Below are 16,357 nucleotides of genomic sequence, written 5' to 3' on the forward strand. Positions count from 1 at the left end.
GTATACTCATTATGTCACAGCCAGTATATCTTGGGTATCTTGTATACTCATTATGTCACAGCCTGTATTTCTTGGGTACCTTGTATACTCATTATATCACAGCCAGTATATCTTGAGTACCTTGTATACTCATTGTGTCACAGCCAGTATATCTTGGGTACCTTGTATATTCATTATGTCAGAGCCAGTATATCTTGGGTACCTTGTGTACTCATTATGTCACAGCCAGTATTTCTTGGGTATCTTGTATACTCATTATGTCACAGCCAATATTTCTTGAATACCTTGTATACTCATTATATCACAGCCAGTATTTCTTGGGTCTTTGTATACTCATTATGTCACATCCAGTATTTCTTGGGTACCTTGTATACTCATTGTGTCACATCCAGTATTTCTTGGGTACCTTGTATACTCAAAGTGTCACAGAAAGCTGCAAACATCATTTGTCATCATATAATGTGTATCCAATTTGTGAGGAATAATCAACAGACAAACAACACAGACTCCGATCTTCAGCGACATTGTGTAATGGAAGATCACAGTCAATGTTGCTTACAGTTGGATCCAGCTGGTACACAACTATGTTGGGGAGGTAACTGTAAGCCTGTGATGTGCCACTAATAACGATTGTCCCCAGCTTGAATTACCAGTCATTTTGTACTGAATGTGTAATATCTTTGTGAATGGTCTTTATTTAAATTTCACAATCATATCATATGAATGGTGTTTATTTAAATTACACAATCATATCATGTGAATTCTGCAAAGAATCATTATGAAACCTTAATTAAAATCATGCATTTGGATGAGAACATGGCTGATTTCAATTTGGTTTCACCTTCAAAGTTGTGGTATTTTCCAATGGTTATGAGAACATACTTGCATAGTATATTTCCTGGTATGTGTTATTACCTGCATGATATATTTCCTGGTATGTGTTATTACCTGCATAGTATATTTCCTGGTATGTGTTACTGCCTGCGTATTATATTTCTTGGTATGTGTTATTACCTACATGGTATATTTCCTGGTATGTGTCATTACCTGCATGGTATATTTCCAGGTATGTGTTATTACCTGCATTGTATATTTCCTTGTATGTGTTATTGCCTGCATGGTTTATTTCCTGGATGTGTTATTAACTGCATGGTATATTTCCTGGTATGTGTTATTGCTTGCCTTTGTGAGAAAAGATTGCATTATGCCTAAACTTTAAGGAAAACATTAAGGAAAACAAAACAACAAAGTTTCAATTTTTATTGCAGGTAGCCGACATGATAGCCAATGAGTTCTTTGAGCAAGGAGATCTTGAGAAAACTCAGCTAAAAATAAAACCCATGGTAAGGAAGACAACTTAATACATAGAATGATTTAGTTTTCAGAGTTACTTTTTTCTACACTTTTCAGTGGTAAATGGTTTCAATTGTTAGAGTGCAGACTTATGTTTTTCTTTGAACCTATAAAACTATGTGCATCTGATCAGTGAAAGGTGTTTTACAAAACTTTAACCCTTTTATATATTTTTGATTGTCATCCTGAAGAAACTTTGTCACTGGCATGATTCTGTCAGATGTCACTGGTATGATTCTGTTGCATATCACTGGTATGATTCTCTCAGATTATCACTGGTATGATTCTGTCAGATGTCACAGGTATGATTCTGTTGGATGTCACAGGTATGATTCTATCAGATGTCGCTGGCATGATTCTGTTGGATATCACTGGTATGATCCTTTTGGATTTCACTGGCATGATCCTGTTGGATGTGATTGGTGTGATTCTATCTGATGTCACAGGTATGATTCTGTTGGATATCACTGGTATGATTATGTTGGATGTCACTGACATGATTATGTCAGATGTCACTGGCATGATTTTGTCAGATGTCACTGACATGATTCTGTCAAATATCATGGGTATGATTCTGTTGGATGTCACTGACATGATTCTGTCCGATGTCATGGGTATGATTCTCTTGGATGTCACAGGTATGATTCTGTCACATGTCACTGGCATCATTCTGTTGTATGTCAATGGTATGATTCTTTTGGATGTCACAGCTATGATTTTTTGTATGTCACTGGCATGATTCTCTCACATATCACATGCATGATTCTGTCATATGTCACATGTATGATTTTGTTGGATGTCACATGTATGATTCTGTTGGATGTCACTGGCATGATTCTGTCAGATGTCACTGACATTATTCTGTCAGATGTCACTGGCATGATTTTGTAAGATGTCACTGGCATGATTCTGTTGGATGTCACTGGCATTATTGTTTGGGATGTTGCATGCATGATTCTGTTAGATGTCACTGGCATGATTCTGTTGGATATCACTGGCATGATTCTGTCAGAAGTCACTGGCATGATTCTGTTGGATGTCACTGGCATGATTCTGTTTGATGTCACAGGCATGATTATGTCAGATGTCACTGGCATGATTCTGTCAGATGTCACGGGCATGATTCTGTTGGATATCACTGGTATGATCCTATTTGATGTCACTGGCATGATTCTGTCAGATGTCACTGGTATGGTTCTGTCAGATGTCATGGGTATGATTCTGTTGGATGTCACAGGTATGATTCTGTCATATGTCACTAGCATCATTCTGTTGTATGTCAATGGTATGATTCTTTTGGATGTCACAGCTATTATATTTTGTATGTCACTGGCATGATTCTCTCACATATCACATGCATGATTCTGTCATATGTCACATGTATGATTCTGTTGGATGTCACATGTATGATTCTGTTGGATGTCACTGGCATGATTCTGTCAGATGTCACTGAAATTATTCTGTCAGATGTCACTGGCATGATTTTGTAAGATGTCACTGGCATGATTCTGTTGGATGTCACTGGCATGATTCTTTTTGATGTCACTGGCATGATTCTGTTGGATATCACTGGCATGATTCTGTCAGAAGTTGCTGGCATGATTCTGTTGGATGTCACTGGCATGATTCTGTTAGATGTCACTGGCATGATATTTTCAGATGTCATTGGAATGATTCTTTCAGATGTCACTGGCATGATTCTGTTGGATATCGCTGGCATGATTCTGTCAGAAGTCGCTGGCATGATTCTGTTGGATGTACTGGTATGATTATGTTGGATGTCACTGGCATGATTCTATCAGATGTCACTGGCATGATTCTGTCAAATGTAACCTGCATGATTCTATCAGATGTCACTGGCATCATTCTGTCATATGTCACAGGTATGATTCTGTTTAATGTCACATGTATGATTCAGTTGGCTGTTACTGGCATGATTCTGTCAGATGGACTGGCATGATTCCATCAGATGGCACTGGCATGATTCTGTCAGAGGTCACTGGCTTGATTCTGTCAGATGTCACTGGCACGATTCTGTTGGATATCACTGGTATGATTCTGTCAGATGTCACAGGCATTTTTCTGTCAGATGTCACTGGCTTGATTCTGTCAGCTGTCAATGGCATGATTCTGTTAGAAGTCACTGGCATGATTCTGTTTGATATCACTGGCATGATTCTGTCAGATGTCTCTGTCATGATTCTGTTGGCTGTCACAGGAATGATTCTGTCAGATGTCACTGGCATGGTTTTGTTGGATATTACTGGTATGATTCTGTCAGAATATGTATAAAAAATCTTTGTTACTGGCATGATTCTTTCAGAATGCAGATGAAACCATTATTGCCCCCAAAATATTTATAATAAGTATTTGGATAGAGTTTAAGAACTGTTTGTCCCACTAGTTTATTTCAAGCTATGATGTCATTCATGATGAAACTTTCAGTAGACCTTGGATGCTTGTTTTATATTTAGAACATGACTCAATGACTGTTGTTAGGCAGAAGAAATGCACAGAATATTCTGTGCATTAATTGCACCATTAGTGAATTATACATACATATATATATACACACCACTCCTTTGATAACTTGCGCCCTGATAACTCGCAAACCCACTTATAACATGGGGTCAGACATGGATCCTATTTTTTTAGCCAGAAAATGCCCCCAAAATTGATCCCTATTTGTAGAACTTGAAGAAAATCATGATCAAAATTGGTAATGGAAACTTTGATATATTGCTTGTTTTATCATCGAAAACAGCAGATAGGACCTGGAAATTTGAATCAGCATTATAAAATATTAAATTTAAAAATAGGTCATACAATTTTTTACGTTTTCTTTCCAAATGACATTCTTAGTACACCGCAATTAATGAGATGTAAGGAAATTTCGATCAATGAAAATGTCACTTATGCTGAGTGGATGCAGTATTTTAATAAATAAATACAAATTAACTAATTTTTTTATCAATTGAAATTTGTGTACGAGTTCTATCTTTTAGTTTCTTTTTAGTGTAATCATCATAAATGCAATGTGTCCTCTTGTAATTAAACATAAAAAGTGTCAATCTACTGTAACAGTTGTATCTGCAAGCATTTCTCGGAGAACCTAATTAAGTGCTGACAGTGTTTTGATAACTGACTTCCAGAAGTATTTGTTGTATTGTTGCACTGAATTAAAAGCTGGCCTCCTTTGTATTAGCATGTTCATTATGTCTTTTGAATGATAAATAAAGGAGTTGGAATAAAAGAAATGTTAAAAGGCACGAAAATCCTACAAACTTAAAATCTAGCGGAATCAGTCAGATGTCGGGTGAACTTCATTTGATCAATTGAACACTGTTATAAATGTTATTGTGTATGTAACATAAACTACATTAAATTAACCAACTCTTTTATAACTGTGATCAAAGAGAGCAAATCCGCCAAGTAGAATGAATACTTTGTAAAATAAAGAGCTTGATTTCACAGATACAGACCATTGTGGGCAAGTGAGGTTCAGAGAATTCTTGAAACTGGCATTTAGAGATATCCTCAAGGATTATAAGAAGTTTCATTATTACTTCCAATGAAATCATAACATCAGTATTATACTAATTGAACAATACAAAAATTGAGTTTTGACAAAGATGATTGTCTTACGAAATAAATGTTGGGTGTTTTGATAAAAAGGAATCTTGTTTGGTGGTGTATCAACAGTCAGTCTAGTTCCCTGCTCTGTGGGTTTCTGATTTGGCAAGATACTATTAAACACTACTACAGGAACCAGACTTATCAAGAAAACAAAAAACAGTGACATAATACACAGATTTTTCGTGTACACATGATGGTTGTTGATGCCAGTTGGAACGATTTTTTACATGTTGGACATTTTGAAAATAAACATTATTTAAACAGAATAACGAACAACTTCATTAGAAAAAGCACTTTATTAAAAATTATTATCGATGTGATTGTAAAATGAGGATTCAGTCATTAAACAGCCCAGTTCCCTAATGCTGCCCAACCCCCAACCCCTGATTGTTTTCTCTATATCAAAGCAAATTTTTTTTCAATTTTTATAGGTCCCTCGGTATCTTGCACCCTTGCTTATAGTGCAGTCTACAGTGCATGAGTGTATATATGTGATTTTAAGTTTTATAATTATCTCCTTGAAAAGTGTCACTATATGTTTCCAGGAAATGATGGACAGAGACAAAAAGGACCAATTGCCACAGATGCAGGTTGGATTCATTGATTCAATCTGTTTGCCAGTTTATGAGGTCAGTTTATAATATTGTACTCATGTTATTTAGTCAGTTTATAATATTGTACTCATGTTATTTAGTCAGTGTATAACTCTGAATTCATGTTATGAGGTCAGTTTATAATATTGTACTCATGTTATTTAGTCAGTGTATAACTCTGAATTCATGTTATGAGGTCAGTTTATAATATTGTACTCATGTTATTTAGTCAGTGTATAACTCTGAATTCATGTTATGAGGTCAGTGTATAACATTGTATTCATTTTATGAGGTCAGTATAAAACATTGTATTCATGTTATGAGGTCAGTGTATAACACTATTCATGTTATTTAGTCAGTGTACAACACTGTATAACACTGTATTAATGTTTTTCAATCATATTTAATGGGACTATATATTTTGCAAGATGTAAATGATCTTTCCATCACATTTCCTATCTTTATAACAATGTTCTTATTTTCCTGTTTTTATCACATTCCCAATCTTTATAACAATTTTCTTATTTTCCAGTTTCCATTACATTTCCTGTCATTATAACAGTGTTCTTATTTCCTTGTTTCCAACAAAATCCCATTCTTTATAAAGATACTCTTTATTTTGTGTTTCCAGCAGATTCCCCATTTTATCTCCAGTGCTTACAACTAGTCTCACATGGATATTCAATAAGGTGTCATTGTAAGAATTGACCAGTGCTTACAACTAGTCTCACATGGATATTCAATAAGGTGTCATTGTAAGAATTGACCAGTGCTTACAACTAGTCTCACATGGATATTCAATAAGGTGTCATTGTAAGAATTGACCAGTGCTTACAACTAGTCTCACATGGATATTCAATAAGGTGTCATTGTAAGAATTGACCAGTGCTTACAACTAGTCTCACATGGATATTCAATAAGGTGTCATTATAAGAATTGACCAGTGCTTACAACTAGTCTCACATGGATATTCAATAAGGTGTCATTGTAAGAATTGACCAGTGCTTACAACTAGTCTCACATGGATATTCAATAAGGTGTCATTATAAGAATTGACCAGTGCTTACAACTAGTCTCACATGGATATTCAATAAGGTGTCATTGTAAGAATTGACCAGTGCTTACAACTAGTCTCACATGGATATTCAATAAGGTGTCATTGTAAGAATTGACCAGTGCTTACAACTAGTCTCACATGGATATTCAATAAGGTGTCATTGTAAGAATTGACCAGTGCTTACAACTAGTCTCACATGGATATTCAATAAGGTGTCATTATAAGAATTGACCAGTGAGTTTGCATCCTTTGAATTCTAACATTATGTGTCATTAGATTTGGTGGAAATGAATTGCTTCAGCATCCTTTGAATTCTAACATTATGTGTCATTAGATTTGGTGGAAATGAATTGCTTCAGCAACCTTTGAATTCTAACATTATGTGTCATTAGATTTGGTGGAAATGAATTGCTTCAGCAGCCTTTGAATTCTAACATTATGTGTCATTAGATTTGGTGGAAATGAATTGCTTCAGCAGCCTTTGAATTCTAACATTATGTGTCATTAGATTTGGTGGAAATGAATTGCTTCAGCAACCTTTGAATTCTAACATTATGTGTCATTAGATTTGGTGGAAATGAATTGCTTCAGCAACCTTTGAATTCTAACATTATGTGTCATTAGATTTGGTGGAAATGAATTGCTTCAGCAACCTTTGAATTCTAACATTATGTGTCATTAGATTTGGTGGAAATGAATTGCTTCAGCAACCTTTGAATTCTAACATTATGTGTCATTAGATTTGGTGGAAATGAATTGCTTCAGCAACCTTGTGACATTTTTTATTTGACAATTCACAGAACATATATTATAAGACAATTTTGCTTTTAACTTAAATAAAAGTGCTGCTATCTCAATGAATGTTTAAAGTAATTTTCACATTTATTTGTTCAGGCAATATCCAAAGTGTCTGGGAGTCTAAAACCACTTTTAGATGGTTGTATGAGGAACCGGGAGAACTGGTCATCCTTGGCCCAGAAGGAGAATGCACCAGTAACTTTTCAAGATGAACCGTCCCCTGATGATGCCATTAGCTAGCACAGTCTGCAGTGAGAGGAGTCAGATTTTTATTGTTATTTATTTATACTTTTACAGTATCATGTTACATTTTTATTACAACAGATGGAGATCATTTATTGAGGGCTGTTGTTTTGTTTAATGATCATCTGTTGAAAGTAATGTTTCTTTGAGCAGCTGTCAATAATTATGACAAAGAATAAATACCGGTATAGGTTTAGATTATGACTTTCAGTTTGTGAACTTCTGTATCAGCATCTAGAGGAAGTTTATGTATGATTTCCTACCCTACTTTAGTACCCTAGGTTTAACTGACTTAGTACACTACCTTTAACTGACTTAGTAACTTAGGTTTAACTAATTTTGTACCTTAGTTTTAATTGACTTATTAGGTTTAATTGACTTAGGCCCCTAGGTTAAATTGATCTAGAGGGAAAAATATAATTTACTTTCCTACTTTCCATGCAAATCCAACATACCCCTCGAAAATGAGAAAAGCTTATGTTGGTGATTAGTGCAATGCTTTAGTACGTGTTTGTGAATTCTCACAAAAACTGATGAATTCTCATCAAAATTTAACTTGCATGCTTTATTGTGAACTTTCTTGACAGTTTCCATGCAATCAGCTTTGATTTTATTACCATAAAAATTTGAAACATAAAAAGCTGGGCTGGTTTTGTAGAATTGTTGTCTCTTAATTTGATGCATTTATAAATGCAGAGTTAATTATTGCTGTGACCAGTGTGCATATATGTTGAGTTCATCACTTGTATTAATAAGTAAAATACCAGAGATTATCTAGTATCTATACTTCTGAATCATCCATTCTGTTGTATTATTTACTATATACACTTCTAAATCATCCATTCTGTTGTATTATTTACTATATACACTTCTGAATCATCCATTCTGTTGTATTATTTACTATATACACTTCTAAATCATCCATTCTGTTGTATTATTTACTATATACACGTCTAATTCATCCATTATGTGGTATTATTTAGGATGCATGCCTATAAATCATCCATTCCATTGTATTATTTACTATGTATACTTCTGAATAATCCATTCTGTGGTATGAAGAATCTCATGTTGGGTAGACCTAACAGACAGGATAGTTCAGTAAGAATTTTATATTGGGTAGACATAACAGACAGGATAGTTCAGTAAGAATTTTATATTGGGTAGATATAACAGACAGGATAGTTCAGTAAGAATTTTATATTGGGTAGACATAACAGACAGGATAGTTCAGTAAGAATTTTATATTGGGTAGATATAACAGACAGGATAGTTCAGTAAGAATTTTATATTGGGTAGACATAACAGACAGGATAGTTCAGTAAGAATTTTATATTGGGTAGACATAACAGACAGGATAGTTCAGTAAGAATTTTACATTCGGTAGATATAACAGACAGGATAGTTCAGTAAGAATTTTATATTGGGTAGACATAACAGATAGTATAATTAACCCTTTACCTCATGCAAGCGTCTTTGGATGCCTCTACAGCATTCGCATGGAAGTGCCTTTTGATGTCGGCTGTAAATATCGGCCATTTTAAGCCGGTTTTCATAGCGCCACCTTTGGGGAACACTCCCTATTAGATACTACATTCATTTCTGTGAATGACAATTACGTCAGATCATGTGGTCACTGTTTATGCACTGGTCGATATCTGCTATTTAAAGTAACTGGGTCATAATCTCCACTGTCCAAAATGGTGGTCACAGATTTCATTCAGTACTTACAAAGTTTTCATGATTAGAATCACAGCTATGAAACATTCAATAACCTAGGTAAGGGCTCTGATATTGATGTAGGCAGCTATTAGCTTTTATAAATTATCAAATTCAGATGACTTAGTGATGTAGATGCAGATGAAAAACTTTTGAGTATGAGAAATGGCAGCTACGGTTGGTCACGCGGCCTCACTGACATGATGGTGAACGAGTACTCTCAAGATTTTAAAGCACATAAAAAATTCTTCCGTGATAAATAATTACACAGCTATAACAATAGGACTTTACTCTTAAATTTTTCCACATATAATAGATGTGTACCAAAAATGTAAAATGGTTAAAATTGCTGTTAAACATAACATACACTACATTGCTTAACAGTTGACAGGCAGGCAAATGCGTTTAGAGTCATATAGGTAACAGGTGTTCTATTTATACACACTGCACTTTGTAACTATGCTCTATGAGGTAAAGGGTTAAGTAAGAATTTGATATCGGGTAGACATAACAGGCAGTATAGTTAATCTTTCATTTTGGATAGATATAACAGACAGGATAGTTCAGTAAGACTTTTGTATGGGGTATACATAACAGATAGGATAGTTCAGTAAGTAGATTTATAGATCAGACTCCTACCATATAAATTCATTTCCAAACTAACAAGCATTTAATTGTTTTCTTCATTTTGTATTAGGAGGAGTAATTTCTATCATTTTTACTAAAATATTTCATTTTTATCTGATTATTTTACTTTTTAACTCAGGATTTGATTCTTCAGTGACAGTTACAATATCAGGAAGATTTGTTTCATAAACTCAAAGAAAATGTTCTTCCAGTTTATGGATCATCTCGTAAGGTCAATATTATAAAGCGTGACCTTAAAATTAGTATTAGCGATATTCATTGAGCTTATGTTATTAATTACTTATGAATGTAAATTCCATTTTCATACTTCATAAAGAGAGAATACATGCTATTTCTATTGACGTTGTATTGAATATAATTGAATTTGTGGAGCACGTAGACATTTCAGACCATTTAGTGCATTGCTGGAGTTATGTCCCATTCTTGGCTTTTATTTCATGAAGACTTATCTCCCTTATTTGAATTTCCTACTGGCAAGTATCTCATTGGTTGCATGTTCAGTAGGTGACTGCAAGGTTCATTTTAGTCTCTGACTGCAAAGAAGACTGACATTTTAGTATGTGACTGCAAACTTCATATTAGTATGTGACTGCAAACTTCATATTAGCATGTGACTGCAAACTTCATATTAGTATGTGATTGCAAGGTTCATGTTGAATATGCAACTTCAAGGTTCATTTTAGTATATGACTGCAAGGTTCATTTTAGTATATGACTACAAGGTTCATTTTAGTATGTGACTGCAAACTTCATATTGGTACATGATTGCAAGGTTCATGTTGATATGTGACTTCAAGGTTAATTTTAGTATGTGACTGCAAACTTCATATTAGTACGTGATTGCAAGGTTCATGTTAATATGTGATTTTAAGGTTCATTTTATTATATGACTGCAAGGTTCATGTTGATATGTGACTTCAAGGTTAATTTTAGTATATGACTGCAAGGTTCATTTTAGTATGTGACTGCAAACTTCATTTTAGTATATGACTGCAAGGTACATGTTGATATGTGACTTCAAGATTCATTTTAGTATATGACAGGTTCATTTTAGTATATGACTGCAAGGTTCATTTTAGTATGTGACTTCAGACTTCATTTTAGTATATGACTGCAAGGTTTATGTTGATATGTGACTTCAAGATTCATTTTATTATATGACTGCAAGGTTCATGTTGATATGTGACTTCAAGGTTTATTTTAGTATATGACTGCAAGGTTCATTTTAGTATATGACTGCAAGGTTCGTGTTGATATGCAACTTCAAGGTTCATTTTAACCCTTTACCTCATAGAGCATAGTGACAAAGTGCAGCATGCTATAAATAGAACACCTGTTACCTAGCCGACCGCATTCGCATAGCCATGCCTGTGAATTGTTAAGCAATGTAGTGGTGTTACGTTTAACAGCAGTTTTAACCATTTTACGTTTTAGGTAGACATCTATTATATGTGGAAAAATTTAAGAGTAAAGTCCGATTGTTATAGGTGTGTAATTATTTTTCACAGAAGAATATTTTATGTGCTTTAAAATCAAGAGAGAACTCATTCACCGTCATGTCAGTGAGTCCGCGTGACCGACTGTAGCTGCTATTTCCCATACTTGAAATTTACAGGTTTTTCGTCTGTATCTACATCGTTAAGTCATCTGAATTTGATAATCAATAAAAACTAACTGCTGCTTACATAAATATCAGAGCCTTTACCAAAGTTATTGAATCTTTCATGGTTGTGATTCTAATCGTAAAAACTTTGTAAGTACTGAATGAAATCCTGCCTGTGAATTGTTAAGCAATGTAGTGGTGTTACATTTAACATCAATTTTAGCCATTTTACATTTTTGGTACACGTATATTATATGTGGACAAATTTAAGAGTAAAGTCCAATTGTTACAGCTGTGTAATTATTTTTCATGGAAGAATATTTTATGTGCCTTAAAATCAAGAGAGAACTAGTTCACCATCATGTCAGTGAGGCTGCGTGACCAACCGTAGCTGCCATTTCCGATACTCGAAATTTACACGTTTTTCGTGTGCGTCTATATCACTAAGTCATCTGAATTTGATAATTTATAAAAACTAATTGCTGCCTACATCAATATCAGAGACTTTCCCTAATTCATTGAATCTTTCATGGTTGTTATTCTAAGCGTGAAAACTTCGTACATACTGAATGAAATCCATGGCTGCCATTTTGGAGACTGGAGATTAGGACCCAGTTACTTTAAATAGCAGATATCGACCAGTGCATGAATAGCAACCACGTGATCTGGCATAATTGTCATTCGCAGAAATGAATGTAGTATCTACTAGGGGGGTTTTCCCCAAAGGTGGCACTACGAAAACTAGCTCAAAATGGCCGATGTTTACAGCAGGCGTCAAAAGACGCTTCCATGCGAATCTTGTAGAGGCATCAAAAGGCGCTTCCATGTGAATGGAGTAGAGGCGTCAAAAGACGTTTGTATGAGGTAAAGGGTTAATAAGTGACTTCAAGGCTCATTTTAGTCTAAGGTTTTAGTATGTGACTGCAAAATTCTTTTTATTATGCAACTTCAATTTTAATTTTATTATATTACTGCAGGGTTCAATTTAGTACATGACTGCAAGGTTAATTTTTGTACGTTACTGCAAGGTTCATTTTAGTAGTTTACTGCAAGCTTCATTTTGTATGTTACTGCAAAGTTCATTTAGTATGTTACTGCAAGGTTCATTTTTGTATGTGAATACAAGGTTCATTTAGTATGTTGCTGCTAGGTTCATTTTAGTATGTTACTGCAAGGTTCATTTTAGTATGTGACTACAAGTTTCATTTTAGTATATGACTGCAAGGTTCATTTTAGTACATGACTGCAAGGCTAATTTTTGTATGTTACTGCAAAGTTCATTTAGTATGTTACTGCAAAGTTCATTTTGTATGTTACTGCAAGGTTCATTTTAGTAGTTTACTGCAAAGTTCATTTTGTATGTTACTGCAAGGTTCATTTTTGTATGTGAATGCAAGGTTCATTTTTGTATGTGAATGCAAGGTTCATTTTTGTATGTGAATGCAAGGTTCATTTTTGTATGTGAATGCAAGGTTCATTTAGTATGTTGCTGCTAGGTTCATTTTAGTATGTTACTGCAAGGTTCATTTTAGTATGTGACTACAAGTTTCATTTTAGTATATGACTGCAAGGTTCATTTTAGTACATGACTGCAAGGCTAATTTTTGTATGTTACTGCAAGGTTCATTTTTTTATGTAATGCGAGGTTCATTTTAGTATGTGAATGCAAGGTTAATTTTTGTATGTTACTGCAAGGTTCATTTTAGTATGTGACTACAAGTTTCATTTTAGTACATGACTGCAAGGTTCATTTTAGTATGTTACTGTAGGGTTCATTTTAGTATGTGACTGCATGGTTCATTTTAGTATGTTACTGTAGGGTTCATTTTAGTATGTGACTGCATGGTTCATTTTAGTATGTTACTGTAGGGTTCATTTTAGTATATGACTGTGAGGAAGATTGACATTTTGGTATGTGACTGTAAAGAAGATTGACATTTTATTTTGTGACTGCAAAGAAGATTGACATTTTGGTATGTGACTGCAAAGAAGATTGACATTTTATTTTGTGACTGCAAAGAAGATTGACATTTTGGTATATGACTGCAAGAAGATTGACAGTTCGGTATATGACTGCAAGAAGATTGACATTTTGGTATATGACTGCTTTAAGAAGATTGAAGCAGAGACATTGTATGACATCTGTAAAATGGCCTGCCTACACAAGCTACCCTTGTGCATCAAAGGTGTGATTCCTAATGACAATTATCTACTTGCAGTATTCAATATGTATGATCAGATCTTTTTTTCCAACATTGCTGTGCATATAAACACTAAAGCCAACAAATATAAACATAAAATTCTTAACTATATATTTTTACTTGTTGAAACTGTTTGATCAAATTTACATCTAAAGCCAATATAAGCATGTTTTCATTATTTCTGGATCTAATATGTGAGAACCTCATGAAAAGAATGCTGAAATAGCACATTTATCCAACAATAAGCCCATGCTGCATGATAACCCCATGTTGTATGATAAACCCATGCTTGATCGATAAGCCAATGCTGTATGATAAGCCCTTGATTGATGATAAGCCCACGTTTAATGATAAGCCCATGCTTGATGATAAGTCCATGCTTGATTGATAAGCCCATGCTGTATGATAAGCCCATGTTTGATGATAACCTCATGCTGGATGATAAGCTCATGCTGAATGATAAGCCCATGTTGGATGATAAGTCTATATTGGATGATAAGCCCATGCTGGATGATAAGCTCATGCTGGATGATAAGCCCATGTTGGATGATAAGCCCATGCTGGATTATAAGCCCATGCTGGATGATAAGCCCATGCTGGATGATAAGCCCATGTTTGATGATAACCTCATACTGGATGATAAGTTTATGCTGAATGATAAGCCCATGTTGGATGATAAGCCCATGCTGGATGATAAGCCCATGTTTGATGATAACCTCATGCAGGATGATTAGCTTATGCTGAATGATAAGCCCATGTTGGATGATAAGCCTATATTGGATGATAAGCCTATATTGGATGATAAGCCCATGCTGGATGATAAGCTCTTGCTGGATGATAAGCCTATATTGGATGATAAGCTCATGCAGGATGATAAGCTCATGCTGGGTGATAAGCCCATGCTGGATGATATGCCCATGCTGGATGATAACCTCATGCTGGATGATATGCCCATGCTTGATGGTAAGCCCATGTTTGATGATAAGCCCATGCTGGATGATAACCTCATGCTGGATGATAAGCCCATGCTGGATGATAAGCTCATGCTGGATGATATGCCCATGTTTGATGATAAGCCCATGCTGGATGATAAGCTCATGCTGGATGATAAGCCAATGCTTCATTGATAAGCCCATGCTGGATGATAAGCCAATGCTTCATTGATAAGCCAATGCTTCATTGATAAGCTGTATTTCTTGACAGATTTATTAGCCTGGCCTTGGTGTTTGCTTTTGATAGTAACCAGTTAAGCAGATCCCAATTACTTGAAATAATTTTATGATGGCCTTTCGGTTTTATTATGGGAAACATACTGTAACAGATGAAACAGGTGCCAAAAATTAATTTCTGCTGTTCTTTGTTCACAGGACAAACAGCTGAGAAATCATGCTGAAACTTTTTTCTACAGAAGAGTCATCATACACGAATACTGTACACCATATCAATGTACTTCTTAATTAGCTTTGTTTTCCTTTCCATTGCACAATATGGCCCAAACCAAGTTTTTGTCTTTTTAACTGTGTTTATCACTGCAAATTTTCTTGCATAGCAATCCGTAAAAGTAATAATTGTTTTTGTGTATTTTAATATTTATGTACAAACTTAAAATAACAATTTGCAAATTTTAATGTATAATTTACAAAGAGTTGAAAATTATATTTAATTATTTTATCTTTAATTATTCATACAAAACCAGAAATAGATAATTAACTGTAATTAAAAATGAAAGTAAATTAGCTCTATTACATAAGGATGACTTGACATGGGCTATACTTGACTTGACATGGGCTGTACATAACTAATCATGGGCTATACATGACTAGACATGGGCTATACATGACTAGACATGGGCTATACATGACTATACATGGGCTATACATGACTATATGTGGGCTGTACATAACTAGTCATGGGCTATAAATGACTATATGTGGGCTGTACATAACTAATCATGGGCTATACATGACTATATGTGGGCTGTACATAACTAATCATGGGCTATACATGACTAGACATGGGCTATACATGACTAGACATGGGCTATACATGACTATACATGGGCTATACATGACTAGACATGGGCTATAAATGACTATATGTGGGCTGTACATAACTAATCATGGGCTATACATGGGCTATACATGACTAGACATGGGCTATACATGACTATACATGGGCTATACATGACTAGACATGGGCTATACATAGCTAGACATGGGCTGTACATAACTAATCATGGGCTATACATGACTAAACATGGGCTATACATGAACAGACATGGGTTATGCATGACTAGACATGGGCTGTACATAGCTAATCATGGGCTATACATGAATAGACATGGGCTATACATGAATAGACATGGGCTATACATGAATAGACATGGGCTATACATGAATAGACATGGGCTATACATGAATAGACATGGGCTATACATGACTAGACATGGGCTATACATGACTAGACATGGGCTATACATGACTAGACATGGGCTATACATGAATAG

The 16,357-nt window shown here is 34.8% G+C and overlaps 1 protein-coding gene across 1 annotated transcript in view; it reads left to right on the plus strand.

Moving 5' to 3' along the window:
• Positions 1-8,125, plus strand: part of LOC149806247 (dual 3',5'-cyclic-AMP and -GMP phosphodiesterase 11-like) — a 365,100-nt gene extending 356,975 nt beyond the window's left edge. Inside the window, exons 19-21 of the mRNA XM_089935456.1 lie at positions 1,269-1,343; positions 5,535-5,618; positions 7,534-8,125. Coding sequence (XP_089791582.1) covers positions 1,269-1,343; positions 5,535-5,618; positions 7,534-7,677 — 303 coding nt within the window. The 3' untranslated portion in view covers positions 7,678-8,125. The remainder of the gene's footprint in view (positions 1-1,268; positions 1,344-5,534; positions 5,619-7,533) is intronic.
• The last annotated feature ends 8,232 nt before the right edge of the window (positions 8,126-16,357 follow it).

This window comes from Sinohyriopsis cumingii, chromosome 2, assembly GCF_028554795.1.
Source record: "Sinohyriopsis cumingii isolate HCF-2022 chromosome 2, ASM2855479v2, whole genome shotgun sequence".
Taxonomy (NCBI): domain Eukaryota; kingdom Metazoa; phylum Mollusca; class Bivalvia; order Unionida; family Unionidae; genus Sinohyriopsis; species Sinohyriopsis cumingii.